At 46.6% G+C, this 24,211-nt stretch overlaps 1 protein-coding gene across 5 annotated transcripts in view; it reads left to right on the top strand.

The window, feature by feature from the left end:
- Window positions 1-23,948, top strand: part of LOC144479658 (N-acetyllactosaminide beta-1,3-N-acetylglucosaminyltransferase 3-like) — an 84,748-nt gene extending 60,800 nt beyond the window's left edge. For 4 of the 5 annotated variants that reach the window (XM_078198651.1, XM_078198654.1, XM_078198655.1 and 1 more), the window contains exon 2: window positions 21,535-23,948. In XM_078198651.1, the coding sequence (XP_078054777.1) occupies window positions 21,542-22,666 (1,125 nt within the window). In that variant the 5' untranslated portion in view covers window positions 21,535-21,541 and the 3' untranslated portion in view covers window positions 22,667-23,948. Of the gene's footprint in view, window positions 1-7,253; window positions 7,380-21,534 lie in introns of those variants that run through there. The other variant, XM_078198652.1, reaches the window with a different exon arrangement.
- The last annotated feature ends 263 nt before the right edge of the window (window positions 23,949-24,211 follow it).

Below are 24,211 nucleotides of genomic sequence, written 5' to 3'. Positions count from 1 at the left end.
CGTACAGTTCTGGTTGCTGCATTGTAGGAAGGATGTGGAAGCATTGGAAAGGGTGCAGAGGAGATTTACTAGGATGTTGCCTGGTATGGTGGGATGGTCTTATGAGGAAAGGCTGAGGGACTTGAGGTTGTTTTCGTTAGAGAGAAGAAGGATAAGAGGTGACTTAACAGAGGCATACAAGATGATCAGAGGATTAGATAGGGTGGATAGTGAGAGCCTTTTTCCTCGGATGGTGATGGCTAGCACGAGGGGACATAGCTTTAAATTGAGGGGTGAGAGATATAGGACAGATGTCAGAGGTAGGTTCTTCACTTAGAGAGTAGTAAGGGCGTGGAATGCCCTGCCTGCAGCAGTAGTGGACTCGCGAACATTAAGGGCATTTAAATGGTCATTGGATAAACATATGGATGATATTGGAATAGTATAGGTTAGATGGGCTTTAGATTGGTTTCACTGGTCGGCGCAACATCGAGGGCCGAAGGGCATGTACTGTGCTGTAATGTTCTATGTTCTATGTTCTCTATTCCTACAGTGCAGAAGGAGGCCATTCAGCCCATCAAGCCTACACCGGCCACAATCCCACCCAGGCCCTATCCCCATAACTCCATGCATTTACCCTAGCTAGTCCCCCTGACACTAAGGGGCAATTTTATAATGGTCAATCCACCTAACCTGCACATCTTTGGACTGTGGGAGGAAACCGGAGCAACCGGAGGAAACCCATGCAGACACGGGGAGAATGTGCAAACTCCAACAGTGACCCAAGCCGGGAATCAAACAGCCCGGGCTATAAGACCATAAGACATAAGAGCAGAATTAGGCTACTCGGCCCAATGAGTCTGCTCCGCCATTCAATCATGGCTGACATTTTTCTCAAACCCATTCTCTTACCTTTTCCCCATAACCCCCGATCCCCTTATTAATCAAGAACCTATCTATCTCTGTCTTAAAGACACTCAATGACCTGGCCTCCACAATTTCTGTGGCAAAGAGTTCCACACATTCACCACTCTCTGGCTGAAGAAATTCCTCCTCATCTCTGTTCTAAAGGATTGTCCCTTTAGTCTGAGGTTGTGCCCTCTGGTTCTAGTTTTTTCTACAAGTGGAAACATCCTCTCCACATCCACTCTATCCAGGCCTCGCAGTATCCTGTAAGTTTCAATAAGATCCCCCCTCATCCTTCTAAACTCCAACGAGTACAGACCCAGAGTCCTCAACCGTTCCTCATATGACAAGCTCTTCATTCCAGGGATCATTCTTGTGAACCTCCTCTGGACCCTTTCCAAGGCCAGCACATCCTTCCTTAGATATGGGGCCCAAAACTGCTCACAATACTCCAAATGGGGTCTGACCAGAGCCTTATACAGCCTCAGGAGTACATCCCAGCTCTTGTATTCTAGCCCTCTCGACATGAATGCTAACATTGCATTTGCCTTCCTAAGTGCCGACTGAACCTGCACGTTAACCTTAAGAGAATCTTGAACAATGACTCCCAAGTCCCTTTGTGTTTCTGATTTCCTAAGCATTTTCCCATTTAGATAATAGTCTATGCCTCCATTTCTCCTTCCAAAGTGCATAACCTCACACTTTTCCACATTGTATTCCATCTGCCACTTCTTTGCCCACTCTCCTAACCTGTCCAAGTCCTTCTGCAGCTCCCCTGCTTCCTCAATACCACCTGTCCCTCTACATATCTTTGTATCATCTGCAAACTTAGCAACAGTGCCTTCAGTTCCTTCCTCCAAATCGTTAATGTATATTGTAAAAGATTGTGGTCCCAGCACTGACCCCTGAGGCTCACCACTAGTCACTGGCTGTCATCCTGAAAAAGACCCCTTTATCCCCACTCTCTGCCTTTTTGCCAGTCAGCCAATCCTCTATCCATGCCAGGATCTTACCCTTAACACCATGGGCACTTAACGTATTTAACAGTCTCCTATGCGGCACCTTGTTAAAGGCCTTCTGGAAAGCTAAATAAATCACGTCCACTGCTCCTTTATCCAACTTCCTTATTACCTCCTCAAAGAACTTTAACAGATTTTTCAGACATGAGCTCCCCTTGACAAAGCTATGCTGACTCAGTCCGACTTTACCATGTACTTCCAAGTACTCTGCGATCTGATCTTTAATAATAGACTCTAAAATCTTGCCAATGACCGAAGTCTGGCTAATCAGCCTATAAGTTCCTGTCTGCTGCCTCCCTCCTTTCTTAGTAAGAAGTCTAACAACACCAGGTTAAAGTCCAACAGGTTTATTTGGTAGCAAACACCATGAGCTTTCGGAACAGGCTGTCCCTTCGTCAGGTGGGTGGGAGTTCTGATTACAAACAAGGCACAAAGACACAAACTCAATTTACATGAATAATGATTGGAATGTGAGCCTTTACTGCTAATCAAGTCTTAAAGGTACAGACAATGTGAGTGGAGGCAGCATTAAGCACAGGTTAAAGAGATGTGTATTGTCTCCAGACAGGACAGCTAGTGAGATTTTGCACATCCAGGCAGGTTGTGGGGGTTACAGATAGTGTGACATGAACCCAATATCCCGGTTGAGGCCATCCTCATGTGTGCGGAACCTGGCTATCAGTCTGTGGTGAACCATCGTTGGTTCCCACTAGATAGTACTGAGCCAGGGTCTGGCCAGTACTACAAGTATGTATATATGTTGCTGTTGGGGTTAGGGATGGGTTGTTCTACTTGTTGCTGTTGGGGTTAGGGTTGGGCTGTTACACCTTGTATTATAGTTATTGTGGTACATCCCAGTCGGGCTCCGCCTCCTGGGAGAGGTATAAAGGTCTCTGCTCTGTCTGGGACCCCTCAGTCTGGGATCGTGTATATAATTAGTAGCTTCGTTGTAACAGCAAATAAAAGCCTTTATTTCCTGAGCATCTCAAGCCTCGTGTGTGATAACGCGCATCACAGTCTCTGCTCAGCGACTCTGCGCTGTCATGTGTCGTGAAGGCCGCCTTGGAGAACGCTTACCTGGAGATCAGAGGCTGAATGCCCATGACCACTGAAGTGTTCCCCCACAAGAAGAGAACACTCCTGCTTGGTGATTGTCGAGCGGTGTTCATTCATCCGTTGTTGTACCGTCCATTAATGCTCCCTCCACTCACATTGTCTGTACCTTTAAGACTTGATTAGCTGTAAAGGCTCGCATTCCAATCATTATTCATGTAAATTGAGTTTGTGTTTTTGTGCCTTGTTTGTAATCAGAACTCCCACCCACCTGATGAAGGGACAGCCTGTTCCGAAAGCTCGTGGCTTTTGCTACCAAATAAACCTGTTGGACTTTAACCTGGTGTTGTTAGACTTCTTACTGTGTTTACCCCAGTCCAACGCCGGCATCTCCACACCATCCCTCCTTTCTTAAACAGCAGTGTTACATTAGCTACTTTCCAGTCCATTGGTACTCTCCCTGCCTCCAGTGATTCCTGAAAGATCACCACCAATGCCTCCACAATTTCCTCAGCTATCTCTTTCGAACCCTGGGGTGTAGTCCATCCAGTCCAGGTGATTTATCCACCTTCAGACCTTTCAGTTTCCCCAGAACCTTCTCCTTAGTGATGGCCACTACACTCACCTGTGCCCCCTGACTCTCCTGGAGCTCTGGCATCCCACTGGTGTCTTCCATCATGCAGACTGACGCAAAGTAACTATTCAGTTCCTCTGCCATTGCTTTGTTTCCTATTATTACTTCTATTGGCTGGAGCATTTCAGCTATGAAGAGAGACTGGGGTTGTTCTCAGAGCAGAGAAGGCTGTGGGGGGACCTCTCATAGAATTACACAGTGCAGAAGAGTCTGCACCGACACATTAGAAACACCTGAACTCCCATCTAATCACATCTGCCTCACTTGGCCCATAGTCCTGAATGTTATGATATGCCATGTGTTCATCAAGGTGCTTTTTAAAGGATGTGAGGCAACCCGCCTCTCCCACCCTCTCAGGCACGCATTCCAGACCATCGTCACCCTCTGGGAAAAAAAACGTTCCTCACTTTGCCCCTAAATCTCCTGCCCCTCACCTTGAACCTATGTCCCCTCATGACTGACCCTTCAACTAAGGGGAACAGCTGCTCCCTATCCACTCTGTCCATGTCTCTCATAATCCTGAACATCTCAATCAGGCCGCCCCTCAGTCTTCCCTACTCCAACAAAAACAACCCAAGCCTATCCAACCTCTCTTCATAACTTAAACATTCCATCCCAGGCAGCATCCTGGTGAATCTCCTCTGCATCCCCTCCAGTGCGATCACATCCTTCCGATAATATGGCGACCAGAACTGCACACAGTGCTCCAGCTGTGGCCTCACCAAAGTTCTATACAACTCCATCATGACCTCTCTGCTTTTGTAATCTGTGCCTCGATTGATAAAGGCAAGTGTCCCATATGCCTTTTTCACCACCTTACTAACAAGCCCTTCTATTTTCAGAGATCTGTGGACAAACACGCCAAGGTCCCTTTGTTCCACAGAACTTCCTAGTATCCGACCATTCATTGAATACTCCCTTGCCAAATTACTCCTTCCAAAGTGTATCACCTCACACTTTTCAGGGTTAAATTCCATCTGCCACTTATCTGCCCATTTGACCATTCCATCTATATCTTCTTGTAGCCCAGGACACTCGGCCTCACTGCTATCTCTCTGTTCAATCTACCACCTCTATCGCCTGATTGAGGTGTATAAGATTATGTGGGGTTTGGACAGGGTGAATGGGAAGCAGCTTTTCCCCTTAGTTGAGGGGTCAATAACGAGGGGGTCTAATGTTAAGGTGAGGCACAGAAGGTTTGGGGGGACCTTAAGGAAAATTCTTTGGCAGTGGGAGTCTGGAATGAGCTACCTTGGGAGGGTGGTAGAGGCGGGAAACCTCACAACCTTTAAAAAGTGCCTGGATAAGCATTTGAAATGTCATAACATTCAAAGCAATAAGCCAAGTGCTGGAAAGTGGGATCAGTATAGGTTTAGGTTGGAATTTTTTTGGCCAGCCTGCCATGAGATTCGGGGCGGAGCATGGGAAGGTCCGTTGACCTCGGGCAGGATTTTTACGGTTTTGGGACGAGCGAGGCCATAAAATCCGGCCCATAGTATATTTTTGTTGGTGCAGGCTCGATGGGCTGAAAAGCCTCTTCAGGAATGAGGTTCGGCCTCTGAAATTCTTCCAGAAAGAACTCCTCAGGTGCTGTTTTGTTATAAAAAATGTGGAATTTTAAACCTGAACAAGTATTTCTTCTTCCTTTCTTTGTGTGTGGGGGGAAGAGCAGCCTTCAATGTAATTTTAACATTGTGATGTTATCAGACAACAAAGGGCTAACCACGTTAAACACATCCTTACGTCAATCTGTTATTGCAACAGGTGCTAAACCTGTTTCGATGCTATTTACCGTACAGAGCTGTTTTACCTGTGCTGAAAGGATTGATGAAGCTCAAAAGGAAATAGAATCTGTTTCTGGGGCTTTCCAACACAGGAACATGATAAGAAAGTACTCAATGAATGACAGGATACCAGGTCTGCCAATGTTAATATTCAGTAAGAGTTTTAACAACACCAGGTTAAAGTCCAACAGGTTTATTTGGTAGCAAATGCCATTAGCTTTCGGAGCGCTGCTCCTTCGTCAGATGGAGTGGAAATCTGCTCTCAGACAGGGCACAGAGACAAGTTACAGAATACTGATTAGAATGCGAATCTCTACAGCCAACCAGGTCTTAAAGATACAGACAATGAGAGTGGAGGGAGCATTAAGCACAGGTTAAAGAGATGTGTATTGTCTCCAATGGATGAATGAACACCGCTCGACAATCACCAGGCAAGACTGTTCTCTTCCTGTGGGGGAGCACTTCAGCGGTCACGGGCATTCAGCCTCTGACCTTCGGGTAAGCGTTCTCCAAGGCGGCCTTCACGACACACGACAGCGCAGTCGCTGAGCAGAAACTGATAGCCAAGTTCCGCACACATGAGGACGGCCTAAACCGGGATGTTGGGTTTATGTCACACTATCAGTAACCCCCACAGCTTGCCTCCTGGACTTGCAGAATCTCACTGGCTGTCCTGTCTGGAGGCAATACACATCTCTTTAACCTGTGCTTAATGCTCCCTCCACTCACATTGTCTGTATCTTTAAGACCTGGTTGGCTGTAGAGATTCGCATTCTAATTTGGACTATTTGGACTTTATCCTGGTGTTGTTAAAACTCCTACTCTGTTTACCCCAGTCCAAAACCGGCATCTCCACATCAATGTTAATATTCTCCATGAACTCCCTCCCCTGCCTTTTCATCACACCCTATCAATAAATCCTTCCTTTCCCAATGGCCCATTAATCACACTGAGTTCCTCATTCTTAGATGAGTTTATTCCTTTCTAAGCCTATTGTGCAGGCACCTTTTAATTGGACATTCTTAAATGTGGAGGAATTGCAACATGCTGCTAAAGTATTTAATCCAATTGGAACAGCACTGAATTATCTCTGAGAGAAAACAACAGCAAGGCTGTTCTATGTGAAGTGCCACAAATGCAATTTTGCAACAGGTAGCCCAATTAAATTGAAAGGAGTTTAAAATCAAGTGGAGATATTTTGTTTTCAAGAAGATATATAAAGCTGGCATTGGGGTCAGAGAAACATATCAGCACCACCTTTTAAATAGTATCATTTAGCCACTGTCATAGTTATTTCAGATTTCCAGTATCATTCACATTTTGCTTTTATCATTTAGCTTCACCATTCCAAGATGCATCATTTCACCATGCTAAAAATGTTATCTCCCCAGTGTCTGCATGTTTGGGGACTTAAAGTACTTCTGAAGGCTTTTACTGTCCTCCTCACTCTTCCCTACTTCTGAGTTTTGTATCTTCTGAAATTATTTCCTTATACTCAGGTTGTTAACATACATCAAAACAGTTATGCTGTATTCTGACCTTGAGGTGGGGGAAGGGACGTTATACTTCCCCTAAAGTTAAAGCTTGTTTGTCAGCCCTGTCTGTTTTTTGACCCCTGCTGCCCTCTCTGCTTTTAACCCCTTGGGCTTTAACTCAGCTCGCAAGTACTCCTATTTTCTCTGCACCATTAATTAGCTGACAACTTCTCTGACTCCCTTCAATATTGAAACCTTTACCAGTAAAAAAAAAAAATCACTTCTTCTTGAGTGTCTCCTTGCTTGAGGAAACATAATTGAGACGTAGTTCAGCAAAGATTTAAAATTATGCTAAGTGAGGCTGTCGCAATATTTAAAGGCAGTTCTGGGTGTGGTGCCAATCAGTTGGATCAGTGAGCTGTCAGGTTTGGCTGTAGTTGTTTCTTTTTCCTGCTTGCCGGAGAGTGTCATTCATACCTTGAGGAGGACCCTCAAATCTCACGCTGACTTTGAATCTGAACTTCAAAAGGTAGGAATCCTTCACTTGTCTTCTCACCTATTTGGATTTTCTTTCTTCAGAACGGAGCAGTATTTTTGAGGGGAAATTGTGAAGTTACTGCTAAAGAGCTCTACTCTACACTCCCGCCCTCTGTGCTATCCTGTCTCAATGTCAAAATGGCATTTGCTACCAAATAAACCTGTTGGACTTTAACCTGGTGTTGTTAAAACTCTTGCTGTGTCCACCCCAGTCCAACGCCGGCATCTCCACATCATGACTATCCTGTCTCCTCCATGGAGTGATAGCCGTACAGTACAGAGGAGGCCCTTCAGTCCATTGACTCTGCACTGACAAAGCTGCGCTAAATCTAGACTAATCCCACATTCCAGCCCTTAGCTTTGAATGTTGTGACATTTCAAGTGCTCATCTATGTACTTTTTTGTTTGAAGGTTGTGAGGTTTCCTGCCTTTAGTACCCCACCCAGACGATGCAATCCAGACCCTCCTGAGTGAAAAGATTTTCCTCAGATCGCCTCTAAACCTCCTGCCCCTCATCTTAAAATTAAGCCACCTCACTATTGAGCTTGTCCGTACCCCTCATAATTGTATACACCTCAATTAGGTCCCCCTTCAGCCTTTGATCAAGGGTCATCTGGACTCGAAATGTCAGCTCTTTTCTCTCCTTACAGATGCTGCCAGACCTGCTGAGATTTTCCAGCGCTTGCTCTTTTTTTTTGGTTTCAGATTTCAGCATCCACAGTAATTTGCTTTTATCCCCTTCATCCTTTTCTGCTCCAAAGAAGCCAACCCGAGACTATCCAATCTCCCTTCCATACTCTCCTTTCTCTGTCTCCCCCCGCCCCCTCCATTATTGTCATATGTATTAACATACAGTGAAAAGTATTGTTTCTTGCACGCTATCCAGACAAAGCATACCGTTCATAGAGCACATAGGGGAGAAGGAAAGGATAGTGTGCAGAATATAGTGTTACAGTCATAGCTAGGGTGTAGAGAAAGATCAACTTAATGGTAGGTCCACTCAAATGGCAGCAGGGAGGAAGCTGGTCTTGAGTCAATTGGTAAGCGACCTCAGACTTTTGTATCCCGACGGATTAAGGTGGGAGAATGTATCCGGGGTGCATGGGGTCCTGGATTGTGCTGGTGACTTGAGTTTAAATGTACTGGTATTTATAAATAGGGAAAAGCCCGGAAGCTGCTCCGATAACTTGACAAGGTTTGGTATTTGTTTAGAATTGCTCCTTTTATCCAGTTACCAATTGGCGTCTTAAGGATTCTGACTTTCCTAAAGGGCTCTGCCTTGAAGGATGAATTTTCTTGTTGTTGTTTTAAAGCAGATTTACACGACAAATGTTAAATGACATTAGTCGGACTCTGAGAGGTTGTTTTCCCTCCCTGGTTGGGGACTATTAAAAAAACTGGGGGGGGGGGGGGGGGCGGTGGGGGTGGGGGGCACAGTCTCAGGATAAGGGAGAGATCATTTATCACTGAGATCAGGAGAATTACACACTGCAGCAATTCACCAAAGATTTTGGACAGCACCTTCCAAACCTACGACCAAGGTAAAGATTGCCTTGTTCGTCATCATTTTATCTTTCTTACTGAATGGCAAGAAGGTATGATTGATGACATTCCATTGTTTTGCAATGTACACTGCTCATGACTACACTTGTCCTGCTTTCCCCAGGGGGATCAATGGCTTTGCTGAATCCAATCCCACTGGCTTGAAATTCCCTGGGACGTTTTCAATTAGTTGTGCGCTTTTTTTATAATAAAGGGTGAGTGAGTCTGGTAATCTGAAATAAAAACAAAGTGCTGGAAATACTAGTCTGGCAGGATCTGTACACATGATGTGGAGATGCCGGTGTTGGACTGGCGTAACCACAGCGTGCTACCAAATAAACCTGTTGGACTTTAACCTGGTGTTGTGAGACTTACTGGGATCTGTAGAGACCGAGAGAGAGCAAAATAGAGATGACATTCCAAGTTTGTAATCGCTTCATCACATTTATCATTGTGCAAATTAGTTTCTCTGATTACAACTGCTTCTAAGAAATGTCTGATGCTCATTTACACACATCCACCCCAGGGACCAGCTCACCCCAGGTGTCTTGTATTTACTCTACTAATCCCTCAATACATATTTTTCCAAATGTCACAATTAATTTTTGCCTTTCATCGTTGTGGCAAGATATTGCCCAACACTGATGTTGACTGGATTGGGTTCAACCCTCTTCCCCCTTCTTAAAGTACAGGTGTATGCAACATTTGCAATCATTCAGTCCTCTGGTGTTAATCCCCCCCCTACAGGATGACTAGAATGCTGTGGCTGGGTCTATCACAATTTCTGAGTCACCAGCTGACCTTTCTGCTTTGTTATGTTTCCTGGGGTTGGGTGGGTGGGGGGGCGGAATTAATCTCTGCTCCAAGACCTGTCAAACTGGGAGGAATGTCAACGTCATACTACTTGCTGTAACAATGGGTGGAGAAGGTCCAATTGATAAGTGGGCGGTAAATCTCTGACAGTTTAAAGTTTATTCATCAGTGTCACAAGTAAGGCTTACATTAACACTGCAATGAAGTTACTGTGAAAATCCCCTAGTCGCCACATTCTGGTGCCTTTTCGGGTACACTGCTGGCATGGTGGCACAATAGGTTAGCACTGTTGTCTTGCAGCATCAGGGACCTGGGTTCAATTCCCAGCTTGAGTCACTGTCCCTCTGGAGTCTGCGTAGGTTTCCTCCGGGTGCTCTGGTTTCCTCCCACAGTCCGAACGATATGCTGGTTAGGTGCATTTACCCGAACAGGCGCTGGAGTGTGGCGACCAGGGGATTTTCACAATAACTTCATTGCAGTGTTAATGTAAGCCTACTTGTGACACTAATAAATAAGCTTAAACTTTAAACACTGGGTGGAATTTAGAATGGCCAATGCACCTCTTTCAGACTGTGGGAGGAAACCGGAGCATCTGGAGGAAACCCACGCAGACACGGGGAGAGCGTGCAGACTTCACACAGGCAGTGACCCAACCCGGGTCTCTGGCGCTGTGAGACAGCAGTGCTAAAATACTGTGCCATCGTGCGCCATGGCTTTGCTTGATTCGTAGCAGCGCCTCCGAGTCAGGACCTTGTAGGTTCAAGGCTTGAGCAGGGACTTTGGGTTAACGTTTCTCGTGCAGTACAGATGGAGTGCTATGCTGTCAGTGGTGCCATCTGTCAGATGAGACATTAAATCGAAGTCTCCACCTATGTGGTCTCTCCAGTGCAGGCAAAGGGTTCCACTGTACAGTTCTCCAATTGCTTTGTATCATGGAAGCAGCCATTATATCACAGCCTGGAGACTTGCATGGAGGACGCATCACTGAGCATCAGTAATAGGATTTGACATCAAAAGGGAAGGTTCCGGACTTTAGGGTAAGGGGTGAATATTCCCTGGAACAGTGTGACCTGTTCTGGAGCAGAGCTCCTGGGCAGTTGGAAGAAAAACACCTTCAGAAGTCAAAAATGATTTCTTGGATCTGTACAAAACCATATATAATGTGTTCATTGTGCATCTGTAGTAACTACTGCCCCTTTATGAGTGAGGAATAAACTCCCATTTACACACCCCAGCCTGAATTGGTGAAGGAAGCAACAAGTTACATGACCTTTTTAGCATGTCACAGTTATCTATTTTTATCCTTTCAAATATTGTACTGCTTCCTCCTTTACTGCCACACTGGCAGTTCCCTCTTCTTGAGTGAAGACCAATGCAAAACACAAAGGACAGCACAATGGCACAGTGGTTAGCACTGCTGCCTCACAGCGCCAGGGACCCGGCTTCGATTCCTGGCTTGGGCCGCTGTTGGTATGGATTTTGCACATTCTCCCCGTGTCTGCATGGGTTTTCTCCGGGTGCTCTGGTTTCCTCCCACAGTCCAACGATGTGCGGATTAGGTTGATTGGCCATGCTAAATTGTCCCTTAGTGTCAGGGGGATTAGCAGGGTAAATGAGGGGTTACGGGAATAGGGCCTAGGTGGGATTGTGGTTGATGCAGACTCGATGGGCCGAATGGCCTCCTCCTGTATTGTCGGCATTCTCTGATTCTATACTCATTTCTTACCTCAGCAATGCCCTCTCCCTCCATAGTAAAAGCTCCTTTTGGTCCCCAATCAGCCCAGCCCTATATAGATAGGAGAGAGTTAATCGGTTCCCTTTTAACTGCTAATAAAGTTCCCTCCACTTTTTTTCTTGTCCCCTACTTGTTTCCCTTTTTACATTTCTTCCATACGTCCTGTGGTATTAAATGTTAACAGAATGGACATACTAAGGGGCAAATGATGTGGCGCTGATGTTGGACAGTCATGTACTCAGTATTGTGAGGGGCAGCTGTGAGGATTAATGTCCTTTCCTGACAACTCACTGAATACATAGTGTGCATAACCTAGTATACACCCTGAGCAGCACGGTGGTTAGCACTGCTGCCCCACAGCACCAGGGACTGGGGTTCGATTCCTGGTTCAGATCACGATCTGTGCGGAGTTTGTACTTTCTCCCCGTGTCTGCGTATGTTTCCTCCGGGTGCTCCGGTTTCCACCCACGGTCCAAAGATGTGCAGGTTAGGTGGATTGGCCATGCTAAATTGACCCTTAGTGTCAGGAGGACTAGCTAGGGTAAATGCATGGGGTTATGGGGATAGGGCCTGGGTGGGATTGTGGTCAGTGCAGACTCGATGGGCTGAATGGCCTCCTCCTGCACTGTAGGGATTCTATGATTCTGATAGGCCTGTGCTGCAGTCCTGGCCTAGCATTCACACCAACACCTTCAACGTTCAGTTTGATGTTCTATATTATAACTGGAGGATTGCTCAGTCCTCCTCACTAACATGTGGGGACTTGTACCAGAGTTGGGAGAGCAGTCCCACAGACTAGTCAAACAACAGCCTGATGTAGTCATACCTTCATGTAATCATGCCTTGCAATGTCCCAGACACCACTATCACCATCCCTAGGAACGTCCTGCCCCAGGGCAGACACACCAAAGATGGAATCCCTGGGAGTTCTCAGCACTCTGGACTCATGAAGCCTCATGGGAACAGGCCAAATATGGACAAGGAAACTTCCTGCTTCTTAGCCACCTGCTGCCCCCCCCCCCCCCCCCCTCAGTACTGCTCAATGTTCAGCACCACTTTTAGAAAATATGGAGGGTGGCAAGGATACCGAATGTGCACTGGATGGGAGCTTCAATGTCCATCACCACCACAGCCCGAGCTAGCCGAACCTTAAAGGACATAAGTGCTAGACCGATGGTGAGAGAACCAACAAGAAGGAAAAACATGCTTGACCTCCTCCTCCTCAGGAAGAAAGGTCATTGATGAAGCAGCAGAAGATGGTGGGACCTCGGACACTAAGGCATTAAGGAACTCTAACCGCAGTCAATGGGAATCGGGGAAATCTCTCCGCTGGTTGGAGTCATACCTGGCATGAAGGAAAATGGTTGCGGTGGATGGAAGTCAATCATCTCAGCTCCAGGACATCACTGCAGGAGTTCCTCAGCGTAGTGCCCGAGGCCCCACTATCTTCTGCTGCTTCATCAATAACCTTTCGTTGATCATAAGGATAGAAGTGGGGACGTTCGCTGGGCAGCATCAATGTTCAGCACCATTCGTGACTCCTCAGATACTGAATGTCCAAATGCAGCAAGACTTGGACAATATCCAGGTTTGGGCTGATGGGTGGCAAGTGACATTCGTGCCAGGCAATGACCATCTTGTTGTGGGAAAACCACCGGAGTCAGACTGGGGGTTCAACAATACAGTTTTATTTAACGAAGCTTTGTGGAGAAAGGCGCTGGCAATCCGCAGTACTTTAGGCAGCTACCTTCTCTCAATGATACAATAGGAGTGGTTCATTTTCATACTTTTCAGACAATGGATAGTCCGGACATTAGCCATTTAACACATCGTTACAGTTGAGTAGGATCGATAGTTAACACATCGTTACAGCCAGACATATACAGACATTGGTTTTTAACATTGCATTGTTTCATAGAATGGATACATTTCCTCTTTCAATGACTATCAATGACTTAGTTTCGGTCTATACATACAGTATTTCCTGCATTTATGTATTCCCGTTCCCATTTGTGGCTAATCTCTTTATCCGACCCTATTGTCCCGGGTCTGTCCTTATCTTAAAAGTGCCTCAAGCCCTGGCTTCCTGCAGTATTTGTTCCCTGCATGTAAATAACTGTCTGTCCTGCATGTTTTAATTTCAAGTAGCTGTCTGCGCTTAAAGTCAGTGCCTGCTTAATGTCTCTTTCCCAGGTGACTGTTTATGTGCCAGGCAGCCATTTTATGGGTCAGGTCCCCATCTTTGTTTTTCCCCACTTCAATCTCCAACTAAAAACTGGACTGGCAACAAATGCTGTGACTACAAGAACTGGAATGAAGCGTGGAATCCTGGGGGCGAGTAACTCACCTCCTGGTTCCTCAAAGCCTGCCCACCATCTACAAGGCACAAGTCAGGAGTGTAATGGAATACTCTTTACTTGCCTGGATGAGTGCAGCTCCAACAACACTCTCCAAGCTTGATACATTCGGAACAAAGCAGCCCTTGGATTGGCACCCCATCCACCGCCTTAAACATTCATTCCCTCCAAAACCGATGCAAAGTGACAGCAGTGTGTATCAACTACAAGATGCACTGCAGCAACTCACCAAGACTCCTTCAATAACACCTCCCAAACACACGGCCACTATTATCTAGAACAGCAGTCTCCAAACTCCGATCTGGAAGCTGGCCGGATGTGGCCCGCGGGCCATAGTTTGGAGACCCCTGATCTAGAAGGACGAGGGAACACAACCACCTAGAAGTTCCCCTTGAAACCATTCACCACCCTGACTTGGAAAAATATCGCTGTTCCTTCACTGCCTGTCATTGAGTTCCTAACAGCACTGTGGGTGTACCTACACCACAGGGGCTGCGGCGGTTCAAGAAGGCGGCTCACCAGCAACTTCTCAAGGTCAATTGGGGATGGGCAATAAAAAAATGCTGACAACAAAGCCCACTTTCCTTGAAATAATAAAAAATAAAGTTGACAATGGTTATTTACAACAATCTCAGTACCAATGGTTCCCAACCTTTGTTGTCAGAGCACACCTTCAATATTGTAATATGAGGCACACCTATTTCCTCCAACTAAACTTCCCTCTCACAAAAGCTTTTTATTTCTATAACCTCCTAAAAAGATGCCAAGTCACCAGTTACTACTATTTTAATTAGTTTACTATGAAAGCCTCAACACCATTTGCATGTCAAATACAATAATAGAACCTCTGTCTCATTTTTAACTTTGGTTCCTGTTTCTTGCCTTTTGTCTTTTTCTCTTGCTGGGACCTATTTTGTTTTTCAACCTCTCCCTGTCTTCTCTCGCTTCTTCCAGACTTTTGTGCCTTTTTTTGCACAGGCGCACGGGGCCTTTTGTCTTCAATTCCGGGGCCGGCATCTTCGATTCCCAAAGCACCTGCGATCTCCTGTGCATGCGCGGTTTAGATTGTTATGTTGGGAACCCAAACCGTGCATGTGCCGGCCAGGGAAAGGGCTGCCTGTGCGCAGTTCTGATTCCCCGTATACACAGGGGCATTGAGTTTAAAAATTGGCAAGTCATGTGGCAGCTTTATAGAACCTTAGTTAGGCCGCACTTGGAATATAGTGTTCAATTCTAGTCGCCACACTACCAGAAGGATGTGGAGGTTTTGGAGAGGGTACAGAAAAGATTTACCAGGATGTTGCCTGGTATGGAGGGCATTAGCTATGAGGAGAGGTCGGAGAAACTTGGTTTGTTCTCACTGGAACGACGGAGATTGAGGGGCGATCTGAAAGAAGTCTACAAGATTATGAGAGGCATGGACAGAGTGGATAGTCAGAAGCTTTTTCCCAGGGTGGAAGAGTCAATTACTAGGGAGCACAGGTTTAAGGTGCGAGGGGCAAGGTTTAAAGGAGACGTACAAAGTTTTTTTTTACAGAGGGTGGTGGGTGCCTGGAACTCGCTGCCAGGGGAGGTAGTGGAAGCAGATATGATAGTGACTTTTAAGGGACATCTTGACATACAGGAGTAGGATGGGAATAGAGGGATGTGGTCCTGGGAAGGATAGAGGTTTTTAGTTCAGACGGGCAGCATGGTCGGTGCAGGCTTGGCGGGCCGAAGGGCCTTTTCCTGTGCTGTAATTTTCTTTATTCTTTGTAAGCCACCTGTTTTGCCTCTTTTTCACCTCTAGATCTCTGGTCTTCTCAGAAAATCCAGCTCTGGGTGCCCTCTCTTTCCCACTCCAAAGGTGTACAGGTAGATTGGCCATGCTAAATTGTCCTTTAGTGTTCCAAGATGTGTCGGTTAGAGGGATTAGCAGGGTAAATGCGTGGCATTATAGAGATGGGGCCTGGGTAAAATATTCTGTTGGAGAGTCAGTGCAGACTTGATGGGCCGAATGGCCTCCTGCACTGTAGGGAACCTATGAATGCCTTTTACCCACACTATCCTCATAACCCTTTACTTTATTGTTAATCAGGAATCTATCAATCTCTGCTGTAAGCACACACAATGACTGAGCTTCCACATCCCTCTGGGGTAGAGGATTTCAAAGATTCACAAACCTCTGTGTAAAGAAATGTCTCCTCATCTCAGTCCTAAGTGACTGCTCCCTTATTTTGAAATTGTGCCCCCTGGTTCTAGACCTCCAACCAAGGGAAACATCTTACCCACATCTACTCTGTCCATTCCTTTAAGTATTTTGTAGGTTTCAATAAGATCACTTCTCATTCTTTGAAACTCTAAAGAATACAGCCCAGTTTGCCCAATCTCTCTTCGTAAGACAGTCCCACCATCCCTGCAACAAGTCTGGTGAACATTTGTTGCCCTTCTTCTGTGGCAATAATATCCTTTTGAGGTAAGGGGACCAAAACTGCAGCCAGTGCTCCAGGCGCTGTCTGATCAACCAAGCTCCTACACAGTTTAAGCAAGACCTCACTACCCCTAGACGCGAATCCTTTTGCGTCAAGGCTAACATTCCATTGGCCTCTGTAATAGTTTGCTATACTAAGACAAGGGAACCCAGGTCTCCTTGTACTTTTACAAGTTCTTATCTGCAGTGTGACAAGGTGTATCCGCCTCCAACAAGTCAAACAGAAAGTCTCTGACGTGCGCGATCCTGATTCTGCAGCCCGTGAGAGATAAGACTGATAAACTGTCATCAATTCCCTGTTCCTGCAGTGTTCCCTGCAAATGCAGGCGGCACATCCTGTCGTGTCAATGGGGGAAGGTTTTATTGAACATGACATTTAATCTGTTGCTAATAAATTCACGAGTTGCTGCTTGGCCTTTTGGCTAAGATGAAGCCAAAGAGTGGGGGTGGTGGGATGCCTTATGATGTCAGCTTGGATCTTGTTTGTCTCTCTTGTGGGCCCATGAATTGGATTCAGTGTGAATTTGAATTTGGTATTTGGAGCAAGCAAGGAATGGATTAAGGGCTTTCCCTGTCTGCTCTGCACATTGGCTTTGTAACTTTTAAGAATGGAGTAACTTTTTAATAGGATCATAGAAACACAACAGTGCAGAAGGAGGCCATTCAGCCCATTGAGCCTGCACCGACAACAATCCTCCCAGGCCCTATCCCCGCAACCCCACGTATCTACCCTGTTAATCCCCCTGACACTAAGAGGCAATTTATCGTGGCCAATCCACCTAACTTGGAAGTTATTAAAAGAATAACTTAGACAGCTGACTGCATGCCTTTTTAAAAAATTCATTTATGGGATATGGGCATTGTTGATGAGGTCAGCAATTATTGCCCTTGAGAGAGTGCAGGTGAGCCTGTTTCTGAACCTGAAACAGTCCATGTGGCGTAGGCACACCACTGTGGGCTTTTGACCCAGCAACAGTGAAGGAGCGGTGATATATTTTCAAGCTGACGAGATGAGGTGTCTCCCCCCAGTCTTTGGCTTGGTCTTAGTCAAAAGACCGAGTGGGTTGGAGGGGAATTTGCAGATGGCGATGTTCCCACAGTCAGATGTCGAAAAATCCATGTTTTGGTATCTTGAACTGTTTGGATAGTAAACAAGGCATTGTCTCAAACAGCAATAACTTTTATTACGCACCATGCTGAAAGCTTCCTGAAGCAGTTCACCAAAATGTTCCGGCAAAAACTAACAGCAAACCAAAGAGGGAATCCTATTTGAAAAGTGTTGATCCAAAACTTGGCCATCAAGATGGGTTTTGAGGAGTGTCTGGGCGGAGGTTAGAGAGGTCAAGTGCTCTCTTTTATCTTACCTCATCACACACTCAACTTTTTCTTTCCCTCTATTGTATTTTCTCCACGTGAGTTTATATTGAATTAAATATTGCGCCAATTCCTCCAGTCCCTCCATCATTGGACACCAGCCATTCTCTTTTTTAAAATGTTTTACTCTATTCTTAAAGTTACACAGCCAGTGCTCAGAGTGGACCAGGCAAACACGAATCCACTCCTTGCTTTCTCCAAAAAACAAATTCAAATTCGTGGGTGACAGTGGTTAGCACTGTTGCCTCACAGCGCCAGGGACCTGGGTTCAATTCCGGACTTGGGTGACTGTCTGTCTGTGTGGAGTTTGTATGTTCTCCCCGTGTCTGCGTGGGTTTTCTCCGCGTGCCCCAGTTTCCTCCAACAATCCAAATACGTGCCGGTTAGGTGGGTTGGCCATGCTAAATTCCCGTTTTAATGTCCAGAGGTGTGTAGGTTAGGTAGATCAGTCATGATAAATGTGTGGGGTTACAGGAATAGAGTGAGGGTGAAGGACTGGATAAGATATTTTGTCGGTGCAGACTCAATGGGCCGAATGGCCTCTTCTGTACTGTAGGGATTCTATTGAAAAGTTCTCCATTCTTAAAGTTACAAAGCCAATGTGCAGAGCAGATAGGGAAATCTCTTAATCCACCTCCTTGCTTGCTCCGAAAAACAAATTCAAATTCACACTGAATTCAATTCATGGTCCCCCACAGGAGAGACCAACAAGATCCAAGCTGAAATGTTGCGCCCCAATCTAGGGCCTGATCTGACCCTCGATCTTAGCCTAAGGGTCAACAAGTGATACTGCAAATACTGCGACAATTGGGTGTATGCTCCAGCGGTGATTCTGAGCAGCTGGTTTTAACTGGGGAAAGTTAGGGAATATATATATAAAGAACCACGTTCCACCTGGATGGAGGGGCGGGGGAAACGGCAGAAGGGAAATGTAATCTGCATTTGGGATATGCATGTTCCTGACTTGCTGAATATTCCATGTTTTATGAATGTACCTCTGGATCCAGCTCCTTCCTTTACCAGATATCTGCTCAACAAATTAACACGTACAATTGTGATGTGCATCTAGAACATAGAACATCGAACAGTACAGCACAGAACAGGCCCTTTGGCCCACGATGTTGTGCCGAGCTTTGTCTGAAACCCAGATCAAGCTATCCCACTCCCTATCATCGCGAAGTACTCCATGTGCCTATCCAATAGCTTCTTAAATGTTCCTAAAGTTTTTGACTCCACTATCCCTGCAGGCAGTCCATTCCACAGCCCAACCACTCTCTGCGTAAAGAACCTACCTCGGACATCCTTCCTATATCTCCCACCATGAACCCTATAGTTATGCCCCCTAGTTACCGCTCCATTCACCCGAGGAAATAGTCTTTGAACGTTCACTCTATCTATCCCCCTCATCATCTTATCTGGACCTTGTGGAAGTCCTGATGTGCCAATCTTTAGGGAAATTGCCCAGGAAAGTTCAACTCTCTGGGGGCAATTCTCCTGCTGCCCAGGACCCTCTTCTGAGTTGGAGTCAAAGCGTTAGACAGTCGAGCGGCGCTTAACTGGATAGTGACCCAAGGAGTGTGAGACAGATTGAAAGCTAGTCTAACTCCTGGGGTAACTGCGCAATGGCAACCTCTCCCACCATGCACTCCCCTGCTCCAAACCGTCCCCACACACACTACCCTCCTGACCTGACTACTCACTTACCCATCTCGTCCACCTTACTCACCCGTTCAGACTGAGCGTTTAAGCTTACCATTGGGCAGCCAGTGACTTGATAAAGGTGCGTGGGGTTCATTGAAATCATAGAATCCCTACAGTACAAAAGGAGGCCATTCAGCCCATCGAGTCTGCACCGACCACAATCCCACCCAGGCCCTATCCCCGTAACTCCACATATTTACCCCGCTAATTCCTCTAACCTACACATCCCAGGCCACTAACAGGCAATTTAGCACGGTCAATCAACCTAACCCGCACACCTTTGGACTGTGGGAGGAAACCGGAGCACCCGGAGGAAACCCACGCAGACACGGGGAGAATGTGCAAACTGCACACAGACAGTGACCGAGGCCTGGAACCTGGTCCCGGATGCTGTGAGGCAGCAGTGCTAACCATTCTGCCACCGTGCCGCCCCCAGTCTCCAAGGGACCCTGTAGCTCTTATTTCTGGGACAGCTGTGTTTGGAATTCCCCGATAGAAAAGTATCAAGTCAAGGAAATCCAACATTGTCTGCTGCTCTTCTGAGATTTGGGTCATTCTCATTTATACTTCCTGATTTTGACTTGGTGGCACCCGTTAACTGGGACGGGTTGGTAAGTGTGATGGGAAGGGGGTTTGTTCACGGGTTTTATCCATAAGCTGCACAGAAGGTTCCCTCCCTGAAAGAGGGGTTTGGCTGCTTGTCCAGTGGGGAAAGACTCTTGGGGACAGGCCAACCCTAGGGACAGTTTGGGAACTTGCCGATGTGTTAATGGGGAGGGTGGCGATGAGTATGTGTTAGGAACTCTGGCACATGTGATTAAGCAGCCTCCTTAACCAGTCATATTTGAAATTCCTACGAAGTTACGGGGGGGTGGGGCGGGGGGGGGAGGAGTTTAATGGCTAGAGTTTGGGTGTGTTTGGAGTGGGTGGGATGTTAAAATTGTAAAAATCTCAAGCTTGCCACCGTTCCGGGTTTTGGGGAGGTGGACAGATGGGTGAGCTTTGGAAGGTCGGAGTTGTTTATTGGTCTGAGGAGCTGAAGCGTTTCTTTCGAACCCAACCTCGACTCGACCCATCGTCAGACCTTCCACACATCCAAAGAGCATCAATCCATATTCTTTGTTTTAATTTAATCACAGAACATTGACAAGGCTCCTTCTTATTAGCAACTCCACTAAGTGGTCTTAACTAAATAGCCTGTTGGGCCATTTCAGGAAGCCTGGAGTTATGTGTAGGCCAGATCGGGAAAGGACAGCAGATTTCCTTCCCTTTCCTATTCCGTCCTTGGGTGATTGTCTGTGCGGAGTTTGCACATTCTCTGCGTGAGTTTCCTCACACAGTCTAAAGGTGTGTAGGTTAGGTGGATTGGGCATGGAAAATTGTCCCTTTTAATTCATTCGTGGGACATGGGCGTCGCTGTCTGGCCAGCATTTATTGCCCATCCCTAGTCGCCCGAGGGCAGTTAAGAGTCAGCCACATTGCTGTTGGTTTGGAGTCACATGTAGGCCAGATCGGGTAAGGGCAGCAGATTTCCCTCCCTAAAGGACATTAATGAACCAGATGGGTTTTACCAACAATCAACAATGATTTCTGGGTCATTAGTAGATTCTCAATTCCAGATTTTTTTTTGTTGAATTCAAATTCCACCATCTGCCGTGGCGGGATTCGAACCCGGGTCCCCAGAACATTAGCTGAATTTCTGGATTAATAATCTAGCGATAATACCACTGGGACATCACCTTCCCATTGTCCAATGATGTGTAGGTTGGGTGGATTGACCATAGTAAATGCACAGGCTATGGGGGGGAAGGCCTGGGTAACATACTCCTTCGGAAAGTGGGTGCAGGCTCGATGGGCCGAATGGCCTCCCTCTGCACTTTAGGGATTCTATGGCACAAGTGAATCTGAGAGTTTTTACAACAACCTTGTAATTCAACAGTCACCATTACTGAGACTATCTTTTAATTTCAGACTAATTTTTATAACTTTACATTCCCACAACTGCTGAGGTGGCGTTTGAACCCGTTCCAAAAATGAAACTTGTTTATATACCTTTTTAAGCACTTTGGGATTTCCTGAAGGGTGCTATATCAATGCAAGTTCTTGCTTCCTTTCCTTTAGTTCAACTGTCCTTTTTTTTTGTTCTCTCTGACAGGTGAAGAATGAGAAAGCATTTCAGAGTGTTCGAAAAAGCTGCCCTGGTGACCATAGGAATTCTTGGATTGGTGTTCATTTTCAACTATAACAGTTCAGGGCAACAGACGGATGAGCTTCCCACGGGAACCATCCATCCCATCACCGTGCACAGTATCAACACACACAAGCAAAATACTATTCTCATGTGCAAAGCAGACACCAACATCTCGAAACTGCCAGCATTTGCAGAGCAGCCGCCTCACATAAAGGACTTCCTGAAGCATAAACACTGCAGGGATTTTGACCTCATTCAGAACGTCCCGGGGAAGTGCGGGGGTCCAAATAAGTCGGGGCATGTCTTCCTGCTTCTAGTCATCAAGTCCAGCCCCTTGAATCACGACCGGCGAGAGATGGTGAGGCGGACCTGGGGGAAGGAGCGTCTGCATCTAGGGGTCCACATCAAGAGGGTCTTCATCACGGCCATCTCTCCTGACCTACGGGAACGGAGGAAGACGAACCAGCTGTTGGACATAGAGAACCGGCAGCATCAAGACATCCTGCAGTGGGACTTCTTCGACACCTTCTTCAACCTCACTCTCAAGCAGTACAAGCTGATGCAATGGCTGGATGAGTATTGCCCCGGGGCCCAATTCATTTTCAACGGAGATGATGATATCTTTGCCCACACCGACAACATGGTTGAATACCTGCAAAGCCTGAACTCCGCCAAGCACCTCTACGTGGGCTATCTCATTTCGGGTGTGGGCCCCATCCGGGAAAAGTGGAGCAAGTACTACGTCTCGCCACTGGTGTTTGCTTCCAATTCCTACCCACCCTACATAGCCGGAGGGGGTATCCTTATGTCCAGGTTCACTGCCATCGCCATCTACCACTCTGCCCGCCAGCTAGAGTTCCTCCCCATCGATGACGTGTACTTTGGCATGTGCCTCCAGAAAGCTGGGCTGGCCCCCAACTATCACATGGGCTTCTCGGTGAATGGGGTGAAGGCTCCATCTCCCCAGGAAGACTCGTTCAACCCCTGCTACTACCGTGAGGTCCTCATTGTACATCGCTTCCTGCCCTATGAAGTGCTGTTGATGTGGGAGGCCGTACACAACAGTAGCCTGATCTGTGCCCGAGCCCCACAGTGAACTTCTTTGCAAAAAGCACAGGGTCACAAGAAATAACTGAGCGGGGAGACATTGGCAAGAAAGACAGAAAATGCTGGAAAATCTCAACAGGTCTGACAGCATCTGTGGGGAGAGAATAGAGAGAACGTTTCGAGTCTGGATGACCCTTCGTCAGAGCTGGGTCCAAACTTGAAATGTTGTCTCTATTCTCTCTCCACAGATGCTGTCAGACCTGCTGAGATTTTCCAGCATTCCCTGGCCTTTATTTCAGATTCTAGTAACTGCAACATTTTGCAGACATCAGCAACACTCTGGGGTATTAATGTACATATATTTATATTAGAAAAAACTTCTGAATGGAATTAAGTGCGTTATCGTATTATGTTTTGAATGGCCTTGAAGGATAAAGTCTTTATTTGTATCGCCATTTTTTTTCGAACACAATCCAGCCTGCAGTTGGTGAATGCTGGAAGGATGTTCGACCCTGAGGGGCGGCACAGCTGAGTCCAGTGTCCCCACAAATGCACTCGTTCCACAATGGTCTGGAATGCCCAAAGCCGACCACCAATTGGAGACCCTCTTGCCGCTGCGACGGAGCAACTCATTCTGCACTGAACACTCAGCCAAGCACGCACTGAGCCAAGGGAGAGACTTCCATCCAACCTGCTTATGTCAGGACAACATTTCCATTGGGTTTAACCTCTTCTCCACCGCCCCCCCCCCCCCTCCCCCGCACCTCCCCCCTCCCCCACCCCCCACCCTAAATGCTGAGCGGTTTAAATATTTCTAGAGTGGAGGTGCTGAGATTTCAGCACTGATGTCAGTTATCCAGAGGTAATGTCTGGACTTGTTCTTGGATAAAGGAATGAGTGAAGGAGCTTCAAATCATTTATGATGCATTCTGATGCTGTAAAATACGCCGGAATTCTACCGCCCCACCTGCCACGGGAATCGGAGCGGGCAAAGGGATGGACAATGAGAAGGTCCGTTTGACCTTCCGTCGGGTGCGATTTTCCAGTCTTGGGTAGATCGAGGCTGTAAAATCCTGGATGAGCTAGGAGTGTGGAAAACTGATGGGCTGAATGGTACCCATTCTATTCTAATGGACAGTTCAAACTGCGCTGAGTTTTTGTTCTTGTTGTTGCCTTTTGTCAAAAGTGTGGATTTAACTCCGTCATTTAAGTTTGGATGAGGGTTTTGCCGTCTTCAGATGATGTATGTGTTCTAGCTTTCTTCCTGACTTCCAAATAATCTGTTTATATTGTTCATATTATTTGTGGGACATTGAAAAATCTGATAAACATTTCACAAAAAACAATGGATTTATTTAAGAAGCAGCAACTTCTAACCCCGCGCTGACAGATTGAGAGAGATTCTGTTCACACACAGTGATGTGGATGTGATCCAACATGGCTGTGTCTGCCACTCCCCCCTCTCTGGGGGAAGGCGGAGAGCAGAGGGAGGATGTAGGGAGGGGGAGACAGAGCTTGAGGGCAGAGGGAGAAGGGCAAGCGGAGAAGGGTGGTGGGGAGGGGTGGAATGAGAGAGAGGGGTTCAGGAGAAGGA

This window comes from Mustelus asterias, chromosome 26, assembly GCF_964213995.1.
Source record: "Mustelus asterias chromosome 26, sMusAst1.hap1.1, whole genome shotgun sequence".
NCBI classification, from domain to species: domain Eukaryota; kingdom Metazoa; phylum Chordata; class Chondrichthyes; order Carcharhiniformes; family Triakidae; genus Mustelus; species Mustelus asterias.
This window is presented reverse-complemented; position numbering and strand designations above follow the sequence as displayed.